This window comes from Eubalaena glacialis, chromosome 10 (genome assembly GCF_028564815.1).
Source record: "Eubalaena glacialis isolate mEubGla1 chromosome 10, mEubGla1.1.hap2.+ XY, whole genome shotgun sequence".
In the NCBI taxonomy this organism is placed as follows: domain Eukaryota; kingdom Metazoa; phylum Chordata; class Mammalia; order Artiodactyla; family Balaenidae; genus Eubalaena; species Eubalaena glacialis.
In genome coordinates, this window is record NC_083725.1 from 69255406 (window position 1) to 69279285 (window position 23880).

Sequence of the window (23880 nt, forward strand, 5' to 3'; positions counted from 1 at the left end):
GTGGGAGAAACATAAGCACAGTAGTCAGAGATCCAATTTCAAAGTGTTCTGGATCCAATAGAGAAAAGAGACATTTTATTTTAGTTTCAGAGAGGCTTGCAGAAAAGCATTAATTCCTTTTCTCTGATAGCCTGAGCTGCTCACTGACATTTACCTTTGTTTTTCCCTTTTATGTTCACTATTTGAACATCAGCAGTCTACTTTTGCTCTCCGGAAGGCATAGGATTCAAAGAGAGGTTACAGGGAGGGGAAAAAAAAGGAAGCTGTAGTTCTGATTCTGTGAAATCTTTCATATTGCCATTTTTTTTGAGTTATGTACCTTCAGAGCAAGCCAAATTTAAATATTATTCCCTTTTAAAAAAGGAAAGGAGTTTTGTGTTATTTTCATTCCTCACATCCCTGTAACCTTTTGCATGAGTTTCCTTTTTACCTCCTTGCCACCCTCCTCCCTTTAAAAACATTATTTCTTTTCAGTATGAGTTTGGTTTTTTTTTTTTTTATTTATTTTTTCCCATCCCACAGATCAGGCTGCAGCTATGGGATACTGCGGGTCAGGAACGTTTCCGTAGCCTCATTCCCAGTTACATCCGTGATTCTGCTGCAGCCGTAGTAGTTTACGATATCACAAGTAGGTATTTTGCAACGGGTTGACCTTTCTTATTTTTCTTGCTTGTTTGACTGATTTTATTGTTAGGTACGATTGCAATTATGGGACACAGCAGGTCAAGAGCGGTTCAGGAGCTTGATTCCTAGCTACATTCGTGACTCCACTGTGGCAGTTGTTGTTTATGATATCACAAGTGAGTGGGGGGGAAATTATGCATTTCTAATCTTTCAACCTTTAGCTTAGTTGCATGCATGTTCTTGTCTTGTGCTTGTTTTCTATACTGGCATGTAAAAATGAGTTTTATCATAGCAAACCTTATCACAGGCCAGCTAGGTCAGAGTATTTGCTTTGGTGTTTGTACCAATATGCTTTATTTCTACTGTGCCAGGTTTTTTTGCCCTGTAAATTTTCCTTTAGATCTAATTATGAATCGTCTCCAAGGCTTTCTTAGTATCCTGTTGTCCCTACACCATAATTATGGTTGGAAGAATGTCTCCTTTTTTATTTAACTTGATCTCAGATTTCTCTAAAATAAAATAATCTGCATTTAAGTCTCTTGCCAAGTTCTCCAGATCCTTCAAGGCTTCTGTTGAGACTGTTAAAAGCTTCCGCTAGCCAGCTTTTCTCTGCTTTCCCCTTCCAGCCATCCTCTCTATAGAGGAAGGCAGAGAAAACATAATGTGCAGTTTTCTATTAATCATTTTCATTTGAATGAAATCTGGATTCTCTGACTTATTTACTTGGTTGCTAACGAATTATACTTTCATTTCTCTCCAAGAAAAAAATTTAAATGGGAGACTAAAAAAAGTAATGGTCTTCCTTTTTCTTTTCCTTCAAGACTGACTAATAATGCCTTTGGCTTTTTAAGTGACTGTAAATTTTGAATGGAGCATTGGTGACTGACAGGGAAATGCTATCTGATTAAAATTGTCTTTGTGAATCAGTTTATGATATATTAGGCAATATTAAGCATTATTCCATATAGTGCTCCATAATTTATAGGAAGACCAGGATAGTACCACATCTTAGACTTCTTTAAAAACATCTTATATAAACAATCTACTGATTTGAGCTAGTAATATTATTAGTGTACATTTTTGCATATTTGCTCAACCAGAAATCATATCTACTTAACAATAATTGCAATGGCAGAATTATAAGAGGTTTGCATTCAGAGACTTTTTTTTTTTGGTTAGGTGCCAAATGCAGTCTTTCTTTTCTTGAAGCTTTTCTTTGGGTTGCTACTTGTTTTAAAAATGTATGTTCATTATTGTGCATTCACAAGTTTTGCAGCTTTAAAATGTTTGTGCTTACTTTAACCAAATCAAGTAAAACCTGGAGTATTTTTCTTTGAAATTTGTGCACATGCCATTAAAATATTAGCAAGTTGTTTTCTTTAGCTGCTGTAAGATGTATTGAAGTACTCTACTTAGAATCCAGGGCTAGAAAAGATGGATTTTGTTATAAGCAATTCTGGTACATTAAACTAATAAACTTCAAGTTAAAGTGATCACAAACTGAATAAGCAATGCAAACAGAGTGGTGTTGAAAGCTATTTAAAGGCTTTACAAATTTTGTGGATGTGTTGGGACTTACTGGCTGACATACTTTTGGAGATGCTTTCTTTGTCATGTTTGGTATGTTTAAGTAATCAAAAAAGCATTGTGGCAACATGACACCATATTATCTGCCATAGCTGTCCTTACATTTAAAAAAATTTTTTTTCAATTACATATAGTACATTATACTCACTTGGTCATGTCCCAAAATTTTAAACTATTATAAAAGGTACCTTAAGGACTTTACTATTGTGATTTGTTTAGATCATTGATATTTATACTCAGATAAAATGGAGTTATGTTGCAGGCACATTAAAAGTGGGTCCTAATGTGCCAACCCCCTTCCAACTTCCAGTACTTTGTTTTTTTCCTTTTTTTTTCTTTGTTTGCTCCTTCACTTGGGGAGGCACTTGCAATAACACTAATCTCTCTGTCCACCCTCCTATATACCAGATGTTAACTCATTCCAGCAAACTACAAAGTGGATTGATGATGTCAGAACAGAAAGAGGAAGTGATGTTATCATCATGCTAGTAGGAAATAAAACAGATCTTGCTGACAAGAGGTATGGAATGATTTCATATTTGTATGGAATGTTTGATTTCTTTGTTAAGCAGCCTGTTATTTTTGTTAGTGAAAAATTGCTTTAAAAGGAGACATGTTTAATCCTTAATTTTATACCCCTGCCCCTTTTCTTTAGTGTGGGGACCTGAAATAGAAAGGTAAACATGAAACTCAGTCCTGGGAACTCCCTGGCGGTCCAGTGGTTAGGACTCTGTGCTTTCACTGCCGAGGACCCAGGTTCAATCCCTGGTCGGGGAACTAAGATCCTGCAAGCTGAGCAGCATGGCCCACCTGCCCTCCCCACACACACACACAATAAAACACACAGTAGGGCTTCCCTGGTGGCGCAGTGGTTAAGAATCTGCCTGCCAATGCAGGGGACACAGGTTCGAGCCCTGGTCTGGGAAGATCCACATGCCACAGAGCAGCTAAGCCCGTGCGCCACAACTACTGAGCCTCCACTCTAGAGCCTCGCGTGCCACAACTGCTGAAGCCCGCATGCCTAGAGCCCATGCTCCGCAACAAGAGAAGCCACCGCAGTGAGAAGCCCGCGCACCGCAACCAAGAGTAAACCCTTGCTCACTGCAACTAGAGAAAGCCCGCGTGCAGCAAGACCCAACGCAGCCAAAAATAAATAGATAAAATAAGTAAATTTATTTAAAAAAAAAAAAAACCACATTAAACTCAGTCCTTAAAGGAAACTAAAATTTTTGGTTTTGTGTAAGCTCGTGTGTAAATAACTCTTGTGCAAGATTGTTTACACATGAAGCTGATAACTATTTTGCATTTTTTAGGGCTCATAAATATGAGCAGTGTTCTGTTAAAGAACAAAATGTTTTATAAATCCTATCGTTAAAAAAGTATTCATAATGATTAAATGCACACTCTTTTGGTAGTCTTCTTATAAATATTCATTATAATTCAGTGGTGTAGTTTTTTCTTTTCTTTTTTTTAATTGTATGGTTGAGCCAGACTGTGAGGTTGAACTGAATAGCTTGATTGTGGTACCTTAGTCAAATGAGCAAAGACATATTCAAGTCACAGGATGCAAAATGTATTAACATTCACTGTAGAACCCGTGGCTTGAATATCTGCCTTTAGCATTCCTAAGTGATCTACTGGATATTCTTTCTGCTTTAAATAGTCTTGACCATTTATTTAATATTCGAAGCTTTTACTATTTATTATTTGTTTATTCATTAGTTGGATACTGAAATTCCAGTAATGAACTTTTGCTATTAATTAAAATGTTGCAAAGAAACCCAATATGTTCAAAGACTTATGAAATGTTAAGCCCATTTCTGCCATGGTACCTCATTTGGAATTGGCAAGAAAGTCTTTCCTAATTTAAAAGTAAATTCAGTGTATGATTTCAACTTTTCTTTATGAAAATCATTCTTTGGACATCAGTTGCTATCATAAATTTTCACTATTTTATTTATCTTCAGTATGAGAATTTGAAGATCATATATAGGTATATATTCTTCTAGTGGAGAGTCGCTAGATATCTTCACTGTGTTAAATAGAAAAATTGTATATCTGAATTGTTTCCCTTTATAGCCAGAGTTATCTAAAAGGATGCTTACAGCATCTGTTCTTTTATTGCATAATATTTGAGTATACAAATGCTAGAAACATCTAAATTATGTTTACAATAATTTTTCTTTAAGATAATATTTGTCCATTGCTTTAGAATTACCATATTTCTCAGTAATTTTTGCCAGACTATCACCCTTCAGTTATGCACATTTAAAAGAATTGAGTCTTTAAAAAAAAATTTTTTTTTTAATTTTAAAAAATAAAAGAATTAGAATTTTGTTCGTTCCACTAAAATAATTGGGGGGGGGTTCATCTATTTTTATTATTTAAATTTTAATGTAATAGTTGCAGGTTTTTTTTTAATTGAAGTGTAGTTGATTTGCAGTGTTTCAGGTGTATAGCAAAGTGATTCAGTTATACATATATATATGTATTTATCCTTTTTCAGATTCTTTTCCATTATAGGCTATTACAAGACATTGAATATAGTTCCCTGTGCTACACAGTAGGTCCTTGGTGTTTTTCTATTTTACACACAGTAGTGTGTATCTATTAATCCTGAATTCCCAATAAATTTTTAAATGAGAAAAAGTTTTAAATTTTTTTAAAAAGCATTAAAAGAAAATCTTTTGGAAGTGAGTGGCCTTTTATAAACATGACGTGGAATCCTGAAGCCATAAAGGGAAAGATTGATAAGTTTGAATACATAAATATAAAGATCGTATTCACCTATTAGGTTAGCCATTATTAGGAGGATTAGTAATGCACAGTATCGTCAAGAGTCTGAATAAACAAACACTGAAACTGTAACTAATATAATCTTTAGAGGAAACGGTTTAACGTTTCAGTATTTAAAATACTCACTGACTCAAATCCGCCTCCAGTAACTTATTCCACAGATATACCACAGAAATGTGAAAAGATGAACATACAAGAAGTATTATTACATTATTTATAATATTAAATAATTAAAATCAGTCTAAATGACTGCTAGTTGTAGTAGCATTTTATAAATGAAATTCTTCTAGCCACTAAAAAAATGAGAAGAATTTATTGCTGTCTAATACATGAAGCTTAAAAAAAAAAAAACTTGATCAGTGTGTATACATGAATCCTTTTTGTTTTAAAAATATATATACACACACACCATCCTATATATATATATAGACATCTTTCCTTTGGCCCAGAACAAATCTGCATAAGCATACATGAACTTAACTGTAGTTATCTTTGGGAAGAGAATGGGATTATAGAGGAGTTTATTGTAATGATTGGTCTTTTAAAAATTACTTTTGTAATCAGAAAAAAAAAAGTTTTAATAAAAACAATTCAAAGTTAAATGACTTTACCACTTTCTCTGACAATTAAATATTTTTTTCGGGACTTCCGTGGTGGCGCAGTGGTTAAGAATCTGCCTGCCAATGCAGGAGACACGGATTCAATCCCTGGTCCAGGAAGATCCCACATGCCACAGAGCAACTAAGCCCGTGTGCCACAACTACTGAGCCTGCGCTCTAGACCCTGCGAGCCACAACTACTGATCCCGCATGCCACAAATACTGAAGCCCGTGCTCCTAGAGCCTGTGCTCTGCAACGAGAAGCCACTGCAATGAGAAGCCCGCACACCGTGACGAGGAGTAGCCCCTGCGTACCACAGCGAAGAGTAGCCCCTGCTTGCTGCAACTAGAGAAAGCCCACGTGCAGCAATGAAGACCCAGTGCAACCAAAAATAAATAAATAAATAAAATTGATTCTTTAAATAAATAAATAGTTTTTTCATGAAAACTTGGAGGAAAGACCAGAATATGTGTTTCCGTGTCTCAGCACCTAGATTCTCAGTATTCTTTATGTCCCCTGTGGCCCAGTGAGTCCCAGATGTTTCAAACCTGAGAATCACTTGGTAAACATGGCTTATTAGATCTCTTTTAAGATTCTGGCTATAAAGGATCATGGTCAACCTTAAAATTTTTAATGTTTTTGATCCTCCTTCCAGATTCAGTTATTTTAACTAATCTTTCTAGGTGCTTCTGACGAACTCAAACCACAGTTGTGAACATTGCTATAGCTAACTTTCAACCATTTTATGGGGGTGACTTATAGTCTAAAACTAGTTAGGATTTCTGCCTGGAATTCTTCACATGTAGGATTTACAGACTAATAATCATTCATTCAGGAGGTATTTGTTGAGTATCACTTATGTTTCAGAGAATGCCACTCTAGGATAGAGTAGTGAACAAAAAAGACAAGTCTTCAAGGAGCTTTTATTCCAAGAATAAACCAGACAATAAATAAGTCAAAAAATACATAGTATTGGGGCTTCCCTGGTGGCGCAGTGGTTAAGAATCTGCCTGCCAATGCAGGGGACACGGGTTCGAGCCCTGGCCCGGGAAGGTCCCACGTGCCGTGGAGCAACTAAGCCTGTGCGCCACAACTACTGAGCCTGAGCTCTAGAGCCCACGAGCCACAACTACTGAGCCCACGTGCCACAACTACTGAAACCTGCACGCCTAGAGCCCATGCTCCGCAACAAGAGAAGCCACGACAATGAGAAGCCCGCGCACTGCAACAAATAGTAGCCCCCACTCACCGCAACTAGAGAAAGCCCGTGCACAGCAACGAAGACCCAACACAGCCAAAAATAAATAAATAAATAAATTAATTAATTTAAAAAATAATAATAATTTTGTTTTTAGAGAGTGGAGTAATTCAAGAATAACATCTTGTAAACAAGAAGACAGTGGAATCTAGTACATAGGTATAAGTTTGGGGAATAAGGACAGTTCCTCCATAGTAGTAGGATTAGACGTAGAATATAAAAGGCACACAAATAGGTAGATTGGAGGATAGATATGGTGGGAGCTTGTAGAAATTCTCTTGTATTGCTTTGGTGTTCTGTGTTGTAGGAAGCAGGATTTATCAGCTGATGGTTTAGATCCATTTAATTAGAATAGTTGCATATTTATTAAACACCTATATGATTGCTAGGTGCTAGGAACACCAAGATAAATGGGATAGTCCTGCACCTGAAGAGCTCACAGCTTGAGAGACACTGCTAATTATAATGTACTACAAAATTCCCTGTAAAAGAAGTACTAAATTGACTCACTTGTTCCACTTGTAGAAATCCACAAAATCCAACCTAAAGAAATGATCCAAAGTCACAAAGCACAAAGATGTTCATAGCAACATTTTTCACAGTAGTGTATTGGGTTGGCCAAAAAGTTCATTTGGGTTTTTCCATAACATCTTATGGAAAACCCAAATGAACTTTTTGGCCAACCCAATAAAATTTGAAAACAACATACATTTCTAACAGTTTGAGACTGGTTACATAAATTATGGTAGTGAATTGACAAATTGTCTAGCCATAAAAAGTTATTTTACATAAAAGTTTTTAATCACAAAGCTAAATGCTAAAGCTAAGAGAAAATAGCACGCTATTAAGATTTTTAAAATTAAAAAAATACAAGATGAGCTCAGGTAAAAGCAAATCATTAAAAAATGCCTTTATAAAAACATTTGGTTAGATATAACATACACACAGAAGTGCACAGATTTTTTTTTTATTGAAGTATAGTTGATTTACAATGTGTTAATTTCTGCTGTACAGCAAAGTGATTCAGTTATACATATATATACATTCTTTTATATATTCTTTTCCATTATGGTCTATCACAGAATATTAAATATAGTTCCCTATGCCATACAGTAGGACCTTGTTGTTTAATCCATTCTCTATATACTAGTTTGCATCTGCTAACAAACTCCCACTTCATCCCTCCCTCCCCCGCAGCAACCACAAGTTTGTTCTCTATGTCTGTGAGTCTGTTTCTGTTTCATAAAAGTTCATTTGTGTCATATTTTAATTCCACATATAAGTGATGTTGTATGGTGTTTGTCTTTCTCTTTCTAACCTAAGTGTACAAATTTCAAGTGTATTGCAGCTTGATAAATTTTCAAACTAGTCTTGCCTGTATAACCACCATATCAAGAAAAGTTTTTTTCAGAACCTTGTTTATAATCTTTATATCATTATCTTTCAAAAAGATGAGTTTGTTTATCTTTTTTATTTTCTACAGGCAAGTGTCAATTGAGGAAGGAGAGAGGAAAGCCAAAGAGCTGAATGTTATGTTTATTGAAACTAGTGCAAAAGCAGGATATAATGTAAAGCAGGTAAGTGTTTTTTCAGTATGGGTGAGTTGAAGTTATCAAATTGAAAAAACATATTATAAAATAATTGTGTGAGTTTTCTGTTCTCTAGTATAAGATTTTCTTCCACTTGGCAATAGCAGGCCTCATGAATTAGCGACATATCACAATGAACAGTGAAAAATCTAAATGTGGCATAGTTTGGGAAAAAGAGAAAAGACTTGCCAAACTTTTCAGATTGTTCATAGGACATGTATTTCATTTTGATTACAAGATTATGATTATAAGATGATTGCTAGGTTGTAAACTCACCATACACTCACTACATCCCAACTGCATTGTTTCAAGGTAAATTTTCCTTATTTTAGTATTTGATAGTAAGATTATGATAAAGCAGGTATTTGCTTTCAGGCATGGTATTTTGCTTGTTGTTGTAAAAATACATTCTGTTTACTTTGTCCTTAATAAACTGCTGGTGTTTTAACAGAGTTTATAACAGGAGTGTTTTGGGGATAGGAAAATATGGGGAGATCTCACATTGTCAAACTGTTTTCTAAAAGATGGGGTAACCAAAAACTTACCTGCTTAATTCTTCAGGGCTACATGTCATATAGAGTAGTGGTCCCAGATTTATAGGATTTACCTCCCAATAAATTATTTTTTAAATTCTACATTATCAGTAGAGGGGTAAAGTAAAATCCTTGAAACTGAATAAGTAGAGCTTTATGAAAAATTCTCTATATTGTTTTCATTTTTGGTCGTCCCATCTCTCTTTGCCTTGAAACATATGTAAGTAATACTGAATTGTCACTAATTCCCTCCTCCTAGTATACTGTTTCATGGCTCCATATCTGTGTTCATGCTTTGTTCTCTTTGCCTAGAATACTCATGTTCTTCTTTCCTGACTGATACCTAGTCATCCTTTTAAGTTTCAGTTTAGATGTCAGCTCTTCAGAGACATTTTCTCTGATGTTCGCCACCATACCTCCAGGTATTATCATCTGGGTATTATCATTTAGTGATACATGACTCTCTTCTGTGTTTCCATAGATCCTTGACTCCTGTGAAACCACTGTCATAGAACTTACCACGTTATATTGAAAATAGCTCTCCCATCAAAATTATATATTCTCAGACCTGCCCATTTATTTGGAATTTATTAAAGAGTTTGAGTAGGGTGGGATGAATTGGAAGATTGGGACTGACATATATACACTACTATGTATAATATAGATAACTAATGAGAACCTACTATGTAGCACAGGGAACTCTACTCAATGCTCTGTTGTGACCTAAATGGGGAGGAAATCTAAAAAAGAGTAGATATATGTATATGTATGACTGATTCACTTTGCTGTACAGCAAGAAACTAACACAACATTGTAAAGCAACTATACTCCAGTAAAAATTAATTTTAAAAGAAGGGTTTGAAAAATAGAAGTTGCTGTAATATTATCATATGTCACTGTTCTAAGACAAAACAATGGTAGCTTCATCTAGCTTTCTCTATTATAGACATTTTGATAAGGATATGAAATAGTTGCTTATATGTTAGAATATGGCCTTCCCCAGGACATCTTTGTCTGGGTTAATGTCTAAAGAAAGGGTTGCTATGGCCCCCTAGTCCTGACCCTAAGTAATCTCGTAGGTTTAGCAGCTCTGAAATCATCAGCATACAGTAGGCACCAGTATCTTCATGATATTTAATTGCTTCCAAGTTTAGATAACTCCTAGGATGTTAAGAATATGGGGTATGTCATTCATTTGTTATTTTATAAGCACATAATTTTTTTTTTTTTTTATAAATTTATTTATTTTTTATTTTTGGCTGCGCTGGGTCTTCGTTGCTGCTCGCGGGCTTTCTCTAGTTGCAGCGAGCAGGGGCCACTCCCCGTTGCGGTGCACGGGCTTCTCATTGCAGTGGCTTCTCTTGTTGAGGAGCACAGGCTCTAGGCGCGCGGGCTTCAGTAGTTGTGGCACATGGGCTCAGTAGTTGTGGCTCGCGGGCTCCAGAGCGCAGGCTTAGCAGTTGTGGCGCACGGGCTTAGCTGCTGTGTGGCATGTGGGATCCTCCCGGACCAGGGCCCGAACCCGTGTCCCCTGCACTGGCAGGCGGACCCCCAACCACTGCACCACCAGGGAAGCCCAAGCACATAATTTTTAAAGCTTTATTGAGGTATAATTTACGTACCACAAAATTCACTTGTTTTAAGTGTATGATTCAGTTATTTTTAGTGAATTTACATCATTGTGCAGCCATCATCATAATTCAATTTTAGAACATTTTCATCACTAGGCATGTAATTTTTCCTAAAAGCCTGACCCATACAGACAGATATTGCTAGCCATTGGTAATGAAGAGAGACTTCTTTTACAAAACAGTCTTATCCTGAATTCAAAATCCATTTGCTACTTTATTATTTCTCCTTATTTAGATGATATGTCTGAACATGTCCCTGATTCTACTGGGACTTGATTTTATTATTTTTTAAATATAAATGTGACCAAAATTACTGTTTTCAAACTTTGGAATAGATCTGCCTTTTAATTTTTTGTAGCTTCCTTCTTTTTTTTTTTTAAATAAATTTATTTATTTATTTATATTTTAAATTTTGGCTGTGTTGGGTCTTCGTTGCTGTACACGGGCTTTCTCTAGTTGCGGCAAGCAGGAGCTAGTCTTTGTTGCTGTGCACGGGCTTCTCACTGCGGTGGCTTCTCTTGTTGTGGAGCATGGGCTCTAGGCGCGCAGGCTTTAGTAGTTGTGGCATGCGGGCTCTAGAGCACATGCTCAGTAGTTGTGGCGCACAGGCTTAGTTGCTCCGCAGCATGTGGGATCTTCCTGGACCAGGGCTCGAACCTGTGTCCCCTGCATTGGCAGGCAGATTCTTAACCACTGCGCCACCAGGGAAGTCCCGTAGCTTCCTTCTTAACTCACAAAAACCATTACTTTTCATTTTATAGAGAGTACCACAGAGTACCACAGTATATTAGAATTTTATTTCAATATTTAGAGACCTATGCTTTGTCAACTCATGTAATTTAGTTAAGGAAGAAAGAAATCCTGGGACCCCCCACGTTCCCATGAGATAATGAAACCAAACGAGAATTAAAATCTGACGTTAATAAGCACATTTAAATAACAGGTCAAACAATCTTCCCCTTTTAACTGTCAGTAGTTCATCATATAGAATACATTTCTGTCATGTGTGAAAATTACTGACTGATTTTAAGTATTAGCTAAGAAATAAATCATATTTTTTAATAGATTGTCTATTCCTTGAATCAGTTTTTATAAAGGAGCTTAAGAACTAATTAACTAGAGTATCATTTAAAAAACTTAATTATTTAAATGACCAGAAATGGAAGAAGTGTCTGTCTTTTTTCTTTTAGTTGCACTACAAATCACCCCAGTGTTAAAAAAAAAAAAAGCCTTTGATACCACTTGATATATTAGCTGTATAGAAAAATTCAAATTTTCCTAAGTAAAATCTAAATCAAATCTGCCAAATAACCATTGCCCAATTCTTGACTCTGGACAGTGCACCTTGTGTGGTTGGAGTTCAGTGCTTATTTTGCAAATCTAGTGTTTACCGTGCCATTGGAAACTTTGGCAGTAGGGAAAAAAATTGTGACAAGTTTTCTCCAAGACAGATGTTTTTGAAACCCATACAGTTTACCATTGAGGCTAAATGTATTTTTCCTCCACCTTGCTGTCTTTGGTAGAGAGTAGAATACCTTATATCCAAACAAAGATAAGAAAGGATAGAGGTTTTAGAATGGCAAATTGTACCTAGGAATATCTCCTAGGATTAGAGAATTGTTTAATGGTTCTCAACTTTAATGTGCATAATAGTTATCTGAAAGTTTATATACTGGTTCCTGAGGCATGACTCCTGGATATTGATCAGTAAGTCTAGGCTAGTGTCCTAAAGTCTACATTTTTAATAAGAATCCCAGGGAATTTCTCATGCAAACTGTACTTTGTAAAAAGACACAGGAAGCCGTAGAGATGGTTTGGCAAGTATGTCAAATCTATTCAGTTTGATAATTGTTTGAACAAGTATTGATTCCGTACCCCTGCTAGATACAGAAGACAGGCTTACTACACTCAAACTGCTCAATCTTTTGTAGAAGCCAAATTCAGATTACAAGGAATTAAATGTCATGTATCTGAGTGTCAAAAATGTGTCTTCATAAAGTAGGAGGACAAATGTAGTGAAACCCAGAAGCTCTTGTGATTTGCTCGTATTCACAACTTAGAACTAGTCATTTAGATACCAAGTCTTATTGATTCTACTTTTCCCATTGCTGTGTTAAGGCCCTTGTCTATTGCCTTGCCTGCTACCATAGCTTATTAACTGGTATCGGCCTCCAACCTTGCACTACTTTAGTTTACTCTCCATCCTGCTACTGAAGTGATTGTTTTAAAATGCAGATCTGATCTTGGAGAGGCAGCAGTGAACGGTGTCTTGAAGTGAGATCTGAGTTCCCTGCCCAAGAATTGAACCTGGGTAACCTGGGTGAAAACCAGGAATCCTAGTCCACCAGGGGCTAGAGGCTAGAAGCAGAGTTCCCCTGGCTCTTGCCTCCATTTGAAAGCAAGAGTGTTTCAAGGAGGCAAAAACTGTAAAAACAGGTGCAAAGATGCTTTGCAATGACCTAGAGGGGTGGGATAGGGAGGATGGGAGGGAGGCTCAAGAGGGAGGGCATACGGGGACATGTGTATGCATATGGCTGATTCGCGTTGTTGTGCAACAGAAACTAACACAGTATTGTGAAGCAATTATACGCCAATAAATATCTATTAAAAAAAATGTACCCTTGTAGTAATCAAAAGCAAGTTAAATGTTGATGATATATTCATTTGGGCCAGAAAATTGGCAAAAATTATAAAAATTGCAAGAACCCATAATTGGCAAGAAGATGAGGAAATTTCCTCATTTTAGTTAATTCCTCATGTTAAGTTATTGGTGCAGCCTTTCTCAAGAACTATTTTGCAATAAATACATAAGGCCTTAAAAAAAATGTAAAGTTTATTATTAAAGGCAGAGCACAACAAATGGGAGAGCACACAGAGAAACAGTTTAGTTAAGACAGAAACAAGGCAGAGACACACACCCGGAGAGAAAGGGTGTGGGCGTCCTCCCTAATGAGGAGGAGTGCAGTAAAGAGGGGCTTAAGTCATTTATATAGGGCAGTTCTTCTGGGTCTTTGTTTACCTTTGGCCAATTATCTGGTTTCTTTTTCCACACCTGACCTGCCCTAGGACCCTCCCCAACATGTGTGTGCAACTTTTTTCCAAGATGGATTCCAGCCCAGAGGCCTGTGGGGGGGCCTTGGCATCACCTGTTCTGCAGTGGTGACCCCTCCTTTTTGACCCACAAGGAGCCTTTCTGCGCATGTGCAATGTCTCCCTTGCCCCAAGGATGGGAACTATATGACCTCTTGAAATTTTACTCAAACAGGGTTTAGCCCCTCTCTGTTCCTGCCATGACTGTTATCTTAAAGTGTCCTCAGGAGACAAAGCCTGGCTATTTACCCTGTTTCTGTTGTTATTTCTGTTTTGAAGTACAAACAGGAGGCTGGTTGTAAATATCTAACCTGGGGCCCACCTATCTCCTGTCTCAGGAAATGCACATAGGAGGCTAATTGTAAGTGTCCAGCCTGAAGCCCATCTTTTTCTTGCCCTAAGAAATGTAAACAGGAGGCCAGTTGTAAATGCCTAGCCTGGAGCCCATCTATCTCCTGCCTCAGATCTGCTTAGGTTATATCTATGAGTTTTATCCTGAATTTTAAGCAAACTCCTTAGTATGCTACACCCTGCTGTTCAGAATCTTTGATCTGGCCCCTCCATACATCACTATCCTGTTCTTTGGCCACTACATACCCATACAGTACTTCTTAAAGTGCCCCAAGTTTACTGTGTTCTCACATTTCCATTGTATGTGATTGTCCTTCTTTCTAAAACAATGTTTCTTCCCTGTCTGCTATTTGTAATTAAAAATTCAGTTTAAACATAATCAAGTTTAGATTAAGTGCTTTTCCTATCTGTTGTAGTAGCACCCTTTTTTATTTTTAATATTGAAGTTTTTTGTCAATTCTGCCTCCCATTAGACTGAACTCAGTATACTAACGTTCACTGAATGAAAGAATAATATACTGTATTTATTTAATGAGCTTGAGTCTGTCTTAAGAATTTTCTAAGCTGGAGTGAACAAGCTTAGAGAATCTAGGTTACATGGGGAATTGTCCTTCATTCAGTATTTTGACTGCAACTTAGGTATAGATACATTGAGTTTCTTTTAATTCAGCTAAACTTTTATTGAATTTTTTTTCCATTAGTTTATTGAGATAAACATTTATGTATAGTGAAATGCATACATCTTGAGTTTACAATTAGATGAATTTTGTTAAAAGTATATATAAATATAATGACCACACTGATGAAGATATAGAAATATGTTGTTTAATTTCCAAATATTTGGGACATTTCTAGATATTTTATTGTTATGGCTTCTAATTTAATTCTGTTGTGATCAGAGAATATACTCTGTAACATTTCAGTCATTTGTAATTTATTGAGACTTGTTTTATGGCCTAACATGTGGCCTGTCTTGGTGAATGTTCCATGTGCACTGGAAAAGAATGTCTTTCTACAGTTGTCAGATACAGCAGTCTATAAATAATATAAATGAGGTCAAATCTTAGATAGCACAGTTGATAGCCTTGTTCAAATCTTAGATAGCCTTAGTAATTTTGGAGGGTAGTTCAATTAGTTACTGAGAAGGGGGTATTAAAATCTACAACAACAATATTTGTATCATGTGTTTTGTATGTAGTTCAGTCAGCTTTTTTCGTTTTTTCCTTCACCATGTGGGATTTTAGTTCCCGGACCAGGGATTGAACCCAGGCCCTTGGCAGTGAGAGCACGGAGTCCTAACCACTGGACACCAGGGAATTCCCTAGTTCTGTCAGCTTTTACTTCATGTGTTTTGAAGTTCTGGTTTTGGGTGTGTACATATTAGCATTGTTAACTGTCCTCCTAATGTGTTGACTTTTTAAATGTTAAGAAATACTGCTCTTTATCTCTAATAATATTCCTTTTCTTTATCTGATCTTAATATGGCCACACCAGCTCTCTAATTGCTTATTGTTCACTTGGTATATCTTTTTCTTTGTAAAGTGGGTCTCTTGTAGATGGCATATGGTTGGATCTTTCTTTTTTTTTCTCCAGTCTGAAAATCTCTGCCTTTTAATTGGAGTGTTTGGTTTATTTAGATTTAATGTAGTAGGACTTATGTCTACCATTTGTTCTTTGTTTTCTGCTTGTCCCGCTTTCATTTTTGTTTTAATCAGATATTTTTATATTGTGTTTTAATTCCTCTTTTGATCTTTAGCTAAATTTTTTCATAAGCTTTTTAGTGGATGCTTAGGGGTTAAACTAGAGTTAATATTATACCATTTCATATGAAATTATGCACACTGTCCTTCGTGTTATTGTCACGTTTTATATTTACATATATTATAAACCTCCATGATAAACATTTTAATTTTTCCTTTAAACAGTAATTAAGAGAAGAAAAAAGATAATCTTTTCTATTATCCATATATTTACCATTTCCATTGCTCTTCATTCCTAATTATAGATCTGAGTTTCACCTGGTATTTTTCTTTAGCCAAAATAACTTCTACTGTTTCTTATAGGGGTATCCTGGTGATAAATTCTCTCTGCTTTCACATATTCCAAAAGGCCATTTGAAGAATAATTTTGAAGAACGTTTTGCTAGTTTTTGAATTTGGGGTTGATAGATTTTTTTCTTCCAATACTTTAAAGACGCCTTTCGATTGTCTTCTGGCTTCCATTGATTTTAATGAGAAGGGAACTCTAATTTATATCATTCTCTGTTTGTAATGTGTTGTGGTTTTTTGGTTTTTTGTGTTTTTTTAAAAAAATAAATTTATTTATTTATTTATTTTTGGCTGCGTTGGGTCTTCGTTGCTGAGCATGGGCTTTCTCTAGTTGGGACAAGTGGGGGCCACTCTTCGTTGTGGTGCGTGGGCGTCTCATCGCGGTGGCTTCTCTTGTTGCAGAGCACAGGCTCTAGGCTCACAGGCTTCAGTAGCTGTGGCACGCAGGCTCAGTAGTTGTGGGTCGCGGGCTTTAAAGCACAGGCTCAGTTGTTGTGGCACATGGGCTTAGTTGCTCTGCGGCATGTGCGATCTTCCTGGACCAGGGCTCAAACCCATGTCCCCTGCATTGACAGGCAGATTCTTAACTACTGTGCCACCAGGGAAGTCCCTGTAATGTGTTGTTTTAAAGTACTTTTTCTGCCCCATTTTCTTTTCTCTCCTGGAATACCAGTGGCACATCAGTTAGATGGCTTGATATTACCCACGCCCCCTGGTCACTGAGGCTTTTGCTCATTGTTTTTGATATTTTTTCCCTCTCTTTTTTTTTTTTTCAGATTAGGTATTATTATTGATGTGTCTTCAAGTTCACTGATCCTTTACCTGCCATATTTAAACTGTTAAGTCCATCCAGTAAATTTATTATTTCAGATATTGTAATTCAGTCCTAGATTTTTTTCATTTATTTCTTAAAACTCCCATTTCTATGTCAGAATTCCCCATCTGTTCAGTCATTATGGTCATTGTTACCTTCGAGTTCTTGAACATATTTATAGTAATTGCTTTGAAATTCTTGTCAGCTAATTCCAACATCTGGGTCAATTCGGAGTCTGTTTCTATTGGCTATTTACTTTTTCTCTTGCCTCTAGGTTAGATTTTTCTGCGTTGTTTTTTTTTTTTTAATGTGTCTAGTAATTTTGGGCTGTATGGTTGGCATTGTGTATGCGTAGAGACTCTGGTTTCTGTTATTTCTCTGCTAAATTCTGGGTTGTATTATGGCAGGTTGTTATATTTCTGGCTGATGACCATGAACTTGTGGAGTCTTGATGTTACGCATTGTTTGGGTGGATCTGTAGAAAGCCTGAGATGTTTATCAAGCTTTTCTATCTTGTTGGGATTGAAACTCTAAACTGTATCCCTGGAGCAGGCAGTAGCTGAAATCTCTGCTCATTTCTTTCAGCCTTCTAGCTGTTGCTTTCAGATGGGCTCCTTGGAATCTCTCCTACATATGTACCATTAAAGAGTTAACTGAGGATTTGCAGGAATTTTATGTGTAGATTTTAGGGCTCCTACTGTTGGCTCCCTCCTTTTTGTTATTTTCTTCCTTAATACAGCCACTCTGGTAGTCAGTTGACACCTCAAACCTGTAAAACTCTAGTTTTCTGCTTGAGTTCTAACCACCCCATATTGTACAAACTAGGATTGGCTCTTGGGAAAACCTGTATAAAGGTGACCCTCACCCAGTGAGTGTGGGTTCCCTTCTAGTATAAATTCCTCCTAGTTTGTATCTGCTTTTTGTTACTCTTGAGAGCCTTCAAATAGTTGTCCACAGTTAGTAAATGCTATCTGCAAGAGTGTTAGTCCTATATAAGCTACTCTGCTGTTACCAAAACTGGAGTCTGTATTGAAATTATGGGGTAAAAATTAAAATATCTGATAAATGAAATAACTGAGACTATTTAGCATGTACATACTTAGTTTTATTTAATATAGAAGACCAGTTTGTTCCAGAATTCCATACAGAATTCCTGAATTCTGTATGTTATTGCTTATCTAAGGTTAATATAGGTAGGTTTTTGAATTAAATTATTTGGTCAGTGAGTAACACATCAACAGAAGTGATTATGAAGAAATAATCTCAGACTCCTTCTGAGTTTTTGTTGTAGGTCAGTCATAATTCAGAAATGGTGCTGGTATTCAAAAATTTACCAGGTAAATTTTACAGTCCAGTCACACTCTTGGAAAACACTGAGAGTCACAGTCTTACGAGCTGTTAAGTAAGCATTGTGTATGTTTGTTCAGCCATGTGTTTGCAAAATGCAGTTACTTTTGATGATTGTGCATTGTACTTATTTTATTTGACAAAATCATGCCTGTTCACCAAGAGGTACACAGAAGTCTTTCTGTATATAAGACATGTATATCAGTACTGAAGGTACCATCTAGTTGTACTTTACATGTACAGAAATGTCTTTTTAATTTTCTGCTAATTGGATTCCTCCTCCCCACTCCCTCATGTACTAGATTATAATATATATAATAAAAGCTTAAAATGGGCTTTCTCTATTGCTCTTTTTCCTTTTTAAACAATTCTAGGAGAGATTTCACTGATGCATCATTGAAAGTCTAACCGTGGTTCAAGTAATTGGGCCTTAATGCCTGAGAACTTTGGCTTAAAATAAAACAAATTTATTCCTACCCAATATGGGTACTTTTTCTTCTTATTTAAAGATGTTCTTTGCTTAAAACCTTTTGCTCTTTAGTCTGGTTTAAGCATTTAACCCTAAAATCTTGTTTCTGTCTTAAAGAATATTTTGTAGTTTTTAAATAAAAACTATCAGGGTTAGAACTAGAATATATAATAATAATCTAACATGATCACTCTCAGTATATAGGATATTTAAATATTGATTTTTATCCTTTCAATATTTCATAAAAAGACAGCCTAAGAAAAATTTACCCTTTATTTTTCTAAATTTGTTTTTAAAAAAGCAATAATATTGCTTTATTTATGAACGTTGTCTGGTGTTTAAATTGCTGAAGGAAATGGTAATGATAAGGTGATTATTTAAGGCTCCACCTCATTTTTCATCTGAGAATTAGTACATTCTTTTAGTGAAGTATTTAGTGTGTGGGTGTCACCCTTCTTATTATATTCTCTAATTTTACAGTACTGGAAAATAGAATAGGAACTGAAACACTCCTTGATCTTTAACTTCTAGAATCATCCGTGCTTATCAGAAGAAAAATATTCGTTTGAAAGAGAAGGGAGGACTTTGTGAGAAATTAATGGTAGCTGATGGGCATCAGCACTAACAAGTCAGTGAAAACTTGTGTACCATTCACAGTGGAGTCGTGTGTGTATGTGCACGCGTGTGAATGAAAATTATTTTATACCTGCTGAGAAAACATTTATTTATTTATTTATTTATTTATGGCTGTGTTGGGTCTTCGTTTCTGTGCGAGGGCTTTCTCTAGTTGTGGCAAGCGGGGGCCACTCTTCATCGCGGTGTGCGGGCCTCTCACTATCGCGGCCTCTCTTGTTGCGGAGCACAGGCTCCAGATGCGCAGGCTCAGTAATTGTGGCTCACGGGCCTAGTCGCTCCGCAGCATGTGGAATCCTCCCAGACCAGGGCTCGAACCCGTGTCCCCTGCACTGGCAGGCAGACTCTCAACCACTGCGCCACCAGGGAAGCCCAAAACATATTTATTTTAAGCATTGGTAAGGATGGTGTCTTTCCTACACCACTGAATCCCATGTCAACCACAGTTCTTGGCTCATAGCAGGTCTTAATCTTATACTTTATCACACACCTTATTCCACCCGTATCAAGTGCCTACAATATGTAAGACCACTGTAGGTTCTTTGGAGAGCATAAAGTTATATAAAATATGGTTCTTGACTTCAAAAAAAACTTATAGTTGAAGAGAAGAATTACATTCTCATGAAAACTATGCAGTGAAAGGTAGGTAGGTAGTACATGATAAATGCATAGCAGATGCTACAAGATAGTGAGATCCACGGTAATTATTGAGATGTAAAATGAATGCTGGCACAAGGAGGTATATTTGTTGCAGAAATGAATAAGATCATATACAGTTAGGATGATCAAGGAAGGCTTTGTTTAAAAATGCCGCAAAAGGGACTTCCCTGGTGGCACAGTGGATAAGACCCTGTGCTCCCAATGCAGGAGGCCTGGGTTCGATCCCTGGTCAGGGAACTAGATCCCACATGCGTGCCGCAACTAAGAGTTCACATGCCTCAACTAAGGAGCCTGCGTGCCACAAATCAGGAGCCTGCAAGCCACAAATAAGGAGCTGACCAGCCACACTAAGGAGCCCACCTGCCACAACTAAGACCCCCATGCAACCAAAGAAATAAATATTTAAAAATAATAATAAGATTATTTATTTTTAAAAAAGCCACAAAAAGCTAAACCCTTGAGGTGTATATTTGATTTGTATAGATAAGATGATACTCCAAGGAAGAAGAGAAATTAACATATAATACAAGACTACCTGCTATGCATTGTATAAATATTATGTCATAAATATTAACTTTAAAACATTTCTTTGTTGTCTTCCTACCAGGCACTTTACATACAATATGTAATGTTTATCCATACCCCTAATTTATCCTTTTGTGCTTTATATCCCTAACACAGTAGGACTTGCTAATATCACTAAATGTCAGGAAGCCATATACATGGTGAACATGAACTGGTTGAATGAGAAATTATTATATTGACCACGCTCTTTTTTTATTTTATTTTTTAAAGATTTATTATTTATTTATTTATGGCTGCATCGGGTCTTAGTTGCAGCACGTGGGATCTTTCGTTGTGGCGCGCAGGCTTCTGTCTAGTTGTGGCACGCGGGCTTTAGTTGCCCCGCGGTATATGGGATCTTAGTTTCCTGACCTGGGATCGAAGCCACTTCCCCTGCATTGTAAGGCAGATTCTTTCCCACTGGACCACCAGGGAAGTCCCTGACCATGCTCTTATTAAGTCAATTCACTCATCACATATTTGTTGATCACCTCCTACATGCCTAGTTCTGTTACGTTATAGGCAGTGGATATACAATAGTGAGCAAAATATCCTAAGTCCATACCATTATGAAGTTGACATTCTAGTATGGAAAGTTAGGCCATAAATGAAAATATAATACTTCATGAGGTTATAAGTGCTGTGGAGAAAAGTAAAAGTAAGGTCAGGGAGACAAAGAGTACTGGTGAAAGGGTTAAGATATTGATGTTTTGTAAAAGGTAATCAGGAAAAGCCTTTCTGATAAGGTGATATTTGAACAGAGATCTAAAGGAATTGAGGAAGTAAGTTGTTTATGTATCTAGGGAAGAACATTCCAAGCATCAAGTGCAACAAGTTCAAAGGTACTTGGCATGTTTAAGGAATAGTAAGGCTGGTTCAGTTAGAGTGGAATGAGGGAGGGGGGCAAGTGTTAGGAAATAAGCTTACAGAGGGATAGTTCTAGGGGACAGAGGTCTAAGTCCACGTAGGCTGTAGCAAGGATTTAGGCTCTAGGCTTTTATTCTGAGTAAGATAGGAAGCTGTTGGAAGGTTTTAATCAGAGATTTGACATGTTCTGATTTAGGATTTAAAACAAATCACTGGCTGCTCTGTGAAAAATAGACTGTAAAAGGGGAAGGGTGGAAAGCAAAAAGATCCATTAAGAGCTGATTGCCAAAAAAAAAAGGAAAAACCGGTAATAAAATAACCTTTCATTTAAGAAATGCTAGGCTACCAAAATTAAAATAGAGATCTAGCAAAAAATCAAAGACAACAAATACTGAGCACTCATCATATGAGAATTGTAGTGGTGTATAAAACACTCCCTGCCCTTACAGTACAAAAATTACTTTCATAATGGAAAATTTTCTGTACGTTGATGGAACTGATTAACTTAGCTTACTCTTTGAAGAATGGAATATCCTCTTGCTTATAAAGTACTTAGTTAATCTTATAATAAAGGTAAGAACTGGTAGCAACAATGATTTTACTTTGAAATCTTCATTTTACCCCTTTAAATTAAATACCTAAAATCATAGCCCAAAATATTCAACTTGAAAGTTTCTATGGAGAGCCAATATTCAGCTTGTCATCATCTCCAGAGCTAATTCCTGTAGCTGTCACTGCAACTTAAATATGGCTATTTCTCCCTAGAAATTACAAGTAAAATACCATACACCTGGAGGTCAGAGTGGAATTGACACCATTTTTCCAGGAAAAGAAAATATTCTGGTAAGCATCCTGAGAAGGATGCCCCAGAATGCCTGTAGGAAGTGGATATTCAGTTAATACAAGTGAGAGGATTTTAAAAAAAACATTATCAACTGTACTGGCCCCATAGTTAGTCCTCTGTCATTTCTAATATAACAGAAGCCTCTTTTAGCATATCATTGGCATTTAAAATATGGATTTTCCTTTAATGATTATTTAAAACAACTTAAACCCCTAGAGTTTTTTCCTTCCTGTCTTACATATATTTATGTAAGGATAGAACTTGGCTTTTGTAAAGCATTTTCTTGGCCCATTTTGGGATGTCCTAAGTTTAGTATAAGTTAGTGACATTGATTCTTTTTTTGGGTTGGCCAAAAGTGCCTTTGGTTTTTAAGTAAAAATAAAAGACACATTTTTCATTTTCACCAAGAACTTTATTGAACAAAGTATTCACCGTTTTGTTCCACTACCTTCTGCCATTTTTCAGGCAACTTCATAATTCTGTTTTCCCAAAACTTTTTATCTTTTTGAGCAAAGAACTGTTCCCGGTGCCTTTTACAGTCTTCCAGGGATTTTTTTTCCATTAAGAGAATTTTGGAAAGACCAGAATAAATGGAAATCTGAAGGTGCAATGTCTGGTAAATACGGCAGATGAATCAGAACTTCCCAGCCAAGCTGTAAGAGTTTTTGCCTGGTCAATAAAGAAACATGTGGTCTTGCATTATCCTGATGGAAGATTATGCGTTTTCTGTTGACTAATTCTGGACACTTTTCGTCAAGTGCTGCTTTCAGTTGGTCTCATTGGGAGCAATACTCGTTGGAATTAATCGTTTGGTTTTCCGGAAGGAGCTCATAATAGAGGACTCCCAATCCCACCATGTACACAACGTCACCTTCTTTGGATGAAGACTAGCCTTTGGTGTGGTTGGTGGTGGTTTATTTCACTTGCTCCACGATCTCTTCCCTTCCACATTATTGTACAGTATCCACTTTTCATCGCCCGTCACAATTTGTTTTAAAAACGGAATATTTTCATTACATTTCAGTAGAGAATTGCATGCAGAAATACGGTCAAGAAGGTTTTTTTTGCTTAACTTATGTGTAACCCAAACATGAAAGCGGTGAACATAACCAAGCTGGTGCAGATGATTTTCAGTGCTTTAATTGGATATTTTCAGTGTGTCGGCTCTCTCCTGCATGGTGTAACATTGATTGTTCTCAATTAATGTCTCGATTTGATCGCTGTCAACTTCAACTGGTCTACCCAACCATGGAGCATCGTCCAGGGAGAAATCTCCATCATGAAACTTCACAAACCACTTCTGACATGTTTGATCAGTCACAGCACCTTCTCCATACACTGCACAAACCTTTTTTTGCGTTTCAGTTTTACCTTTCTTGAAATAATAAAGCATAATATGCCAAAAATATTGCTCTTTTTCTTCCATCTTCAATATTAAAATGGCTACACAAAAATTCACCAATTTTGGTAAGTCTTTTTTTAAATGCATGCTGATATGACAGCTGTCATATACAATCTAACAAAATTATTTCGAATGAAGTTAAAGACAACTGAGCGCTACCAGAGCCATCTTAC

The 23880-nt window shown here is 36.6% G+C and overlaps 1 protein-coding gene across 2 annotated transcripts in view; it reads left to right on the forward strand.

The window, feature by feature from the left end:
* The window catches only part of RAB6A (RAB6A, member RAS oncogene family), a 77849-nt gene that overhangs the window by 44912 nt on the left and 9057 nt on the right, over positions 1–23880 (forward strand). Inside the window, exons 4-6 of one of the 2 annotated variants that reach the window (XM_061201267.1) lie at positions 695–800; positions 2620–2731; positions 8349–8442. In XM_061201267.1, the coding sequence (XP_061057250.1) occupies positions 695–800; positions 2620–2731; positions 8349–8442 (312 nt within the window). Of the gene's footprint in view, positions 1–522; positions 629–694; positions 801–2619; positions 2732–8348; positions 8443–23880 lie in introns of both variants that reach the window. The other variant, XM_061201266.1, reaches the window with a different exon arrangement.